The 2,179-nt window shown below is 40.6% G+C and overlaps 1 protein-coding gene across 1 annotated transcript; it reads right to left on the minus strand.

The window, feature by feature from the left end:
• Nucleotides 1–721: 721 nt before the first annotated feature.
• On the minus strand, nt 722–1,462 carry LOC132555049 (uncharacterized). The gene has a single exon (XM_060219390.1). It carries the CDS (start codon nt 1,460–1,462, stop codon nt 722–724), a length of 741 nt encoding a protein of 246 aa, XP_060075373.1.
• Between the last annotated feature and the right edge of the window lie 717 nt (nt 1,463–2,179).

A 2,179-nucleotide genomic window follows, 5' to 3' on the forward strand; every position in this document is an offset into this window, starting at 1 on the left:
CCACATATATACATATATGGTTACATGCACAAGTAAAATAAATTATGACGTGGGTGTATTCACCAAATACTTTATACTCCAGGATCTAATGCTAAAGATGGCATTTCTGTCTTATTTACTGTCACCCCCTCTCTCCTCTGAATCGTTATTGACGTTGAGAATCGGACTAAAGAAAGATCTCCGACAAACTAGATGTCATTTTAACATTTGAAAAATGCTGATTTTTTAAATTTTCGATCTTAATCACAAACACGTGACTCTTAAATGAGTCATATCCCACTTGGTTAAGAGCATGAATGTACTGCTAGTAAGATGGAAGAAAAAGACAGCAGACCAGTAAACAACCCTTTTTTAACATCATTTATTTTTCCACAGTTGCGAAACGAGTATTTTTTCTAAATTATATTAATATGCCAGGTGTCTTACTGTGGGAGGAAACAAGAGTACCCAGCGAAACCAACGTGTGTGTGTGTGTGTCTCTCTCTCTCTCTCTCTCTCTCTCTCTCTCTCTCTCTCTCTCTCTCTCTCTCTCTCTCTCTCTCTCTCTCTCTCTCTCTCTCTCTCTCTCTCTCTCTCTCTCTCTCTCTCTCTCTCTCTCTCTCTCTCTCTCCCTCTCTCTCTCTCTCACACACACACATAGATAAGAAAATTGTCAGTGATTAGTTAATCATCACATAATGCCGTGAAACATATCGTGACGTTCCTAAAGAGAAAAGAAAACTCATTTCGTTTTTACTGTTTCGTTCAAGGGTGTGTCACAATTGCATGTATCCCCTCCAGTTTCCAAAAATAAATTTCCGTTTTCCTCACACCCTGCGTTGATGTTCAGCACCGTTGTTGGGTCAGCAGTAAAACGAACGTTGTCACAACCTTTCCACTGATCATCTGCTAAGTATTTAAAGTCACTGAAACATGCCTTCCGTTTCTCATGAAAACTTTTCCCATCGCGCCGGAAGTCTTCAACGAATGCGACGCAATCGCAAATCAATTTTCCTTGTGTCAAAGTCTTAAGAGTGGCAATGTGGAACCACTCATTCTTCCTCTGGTCAAAGTAATGACCAGAGTACGCCGTCCATGTTCCGTCCGTCTCCGAATCCACTCTGAAGATTGTCTTTTCATTCAAGGCCCAGTCGTATGGTAATAAGCACCTCAGTCCTGTTCCTTCCCCTCCAAACCTCTGAATGTCTACACCTTGACCTTGGTAAGTCGCCTTTGCCTGTCGGTCAATCTCTGGATCGTCGTCGGTTTTATTGTCCCAGACGGAAAATATCACTACCTTTTTCCCGTCGTAGAGCTCTTGAATTCCCATGTATCCACACCGGAAGTTGATAGCGCAGAAGTATGTACCGGTTTGAGAAAGACTGACGCTTACTGTGTTCTGAGCGGAAGTGGCGTGATCAGGCACTCTGTATCTCAGGTGGACAGATCGAGCGGCATTCGGTTCCACACATCGGTCAGCCATCGTGCAAGCTGCAAACATATAATCTGGATTACAAAATTTGAAAAAAAAGCTGTATAGCATATGTATCTGTTTTGCATTTCCTCTGTAAATACTTTCAGTTACCACTGAGAATCTTAAAATGACGTTCATTTTGTTGTTGTGGTATCAGAAAGACTGAAACAATAGCCTGTTCCATGATGGAAGTTTTCAGGCTGATTAACTGAATGTTTCCATTATTTTACTATCTGTAAACTTTTGGAGACGACTAAAAAAACTGTATATATAAGGATTAACTTTTTAAATGTTGTTAACGTTATCTGGCGGGACATAACTACAATTGTCCCGGAGTAAATTGAGTAGTTTGCCAGCTATGTAAAATTTTACTGAGTTCAAATTGTAGTTATCGACCGATAAACCGAACAAAAGAGAAGATTAAGAAATGAATAGATGTATATATAGTATTGATAAAACGTTCTTTTTATATGACGTCATCGGAACAATGACGTCCGTCGGTGAGACGATGCCTGGACACAGAGGGAGTTGAAGATACGACAAACCTTTCAACTAATCAACAAAACTCTCTTTGTCAGGTGTTTAGGCGCTAGAGATAGAAAGAAGTCACTGGATCGCTGACGTGAAGGATATTTTGCCTCCAAGAAGTTCAATGTCGACTTGAGAAAACGACGGTCGTGTACATAGTCCGTCGGGGACATTGTTGTGTAAATCGATGATCAATGT

Source organism: Ylistrum balloti, unplaced genomic scaffold (genome assembly GCF_031769215.1).
Source record: "Ylistrum balloti isolate Yb309-2 unplaced genomic scaffold, AGI_CSIRO_Ybal_v1 Utg370450, whole genome shotgun sequence".
NCBI lineage: Eukaryota > Metazoa > Mollusca > Bivalvia > Pectinida > Pectinidae > Ylistrum > Ylistrum balloti.

Bases quoted from the DNA above. Each gene is read 5' to 3' on its own strand.
- LOC132555049 (XM_060219390.1), bottom strand. From the start codon at position 1,462: ATGGCTGACCGATGTGTGGAACCGAATGCCGCTCGATCTGTCCACCTG.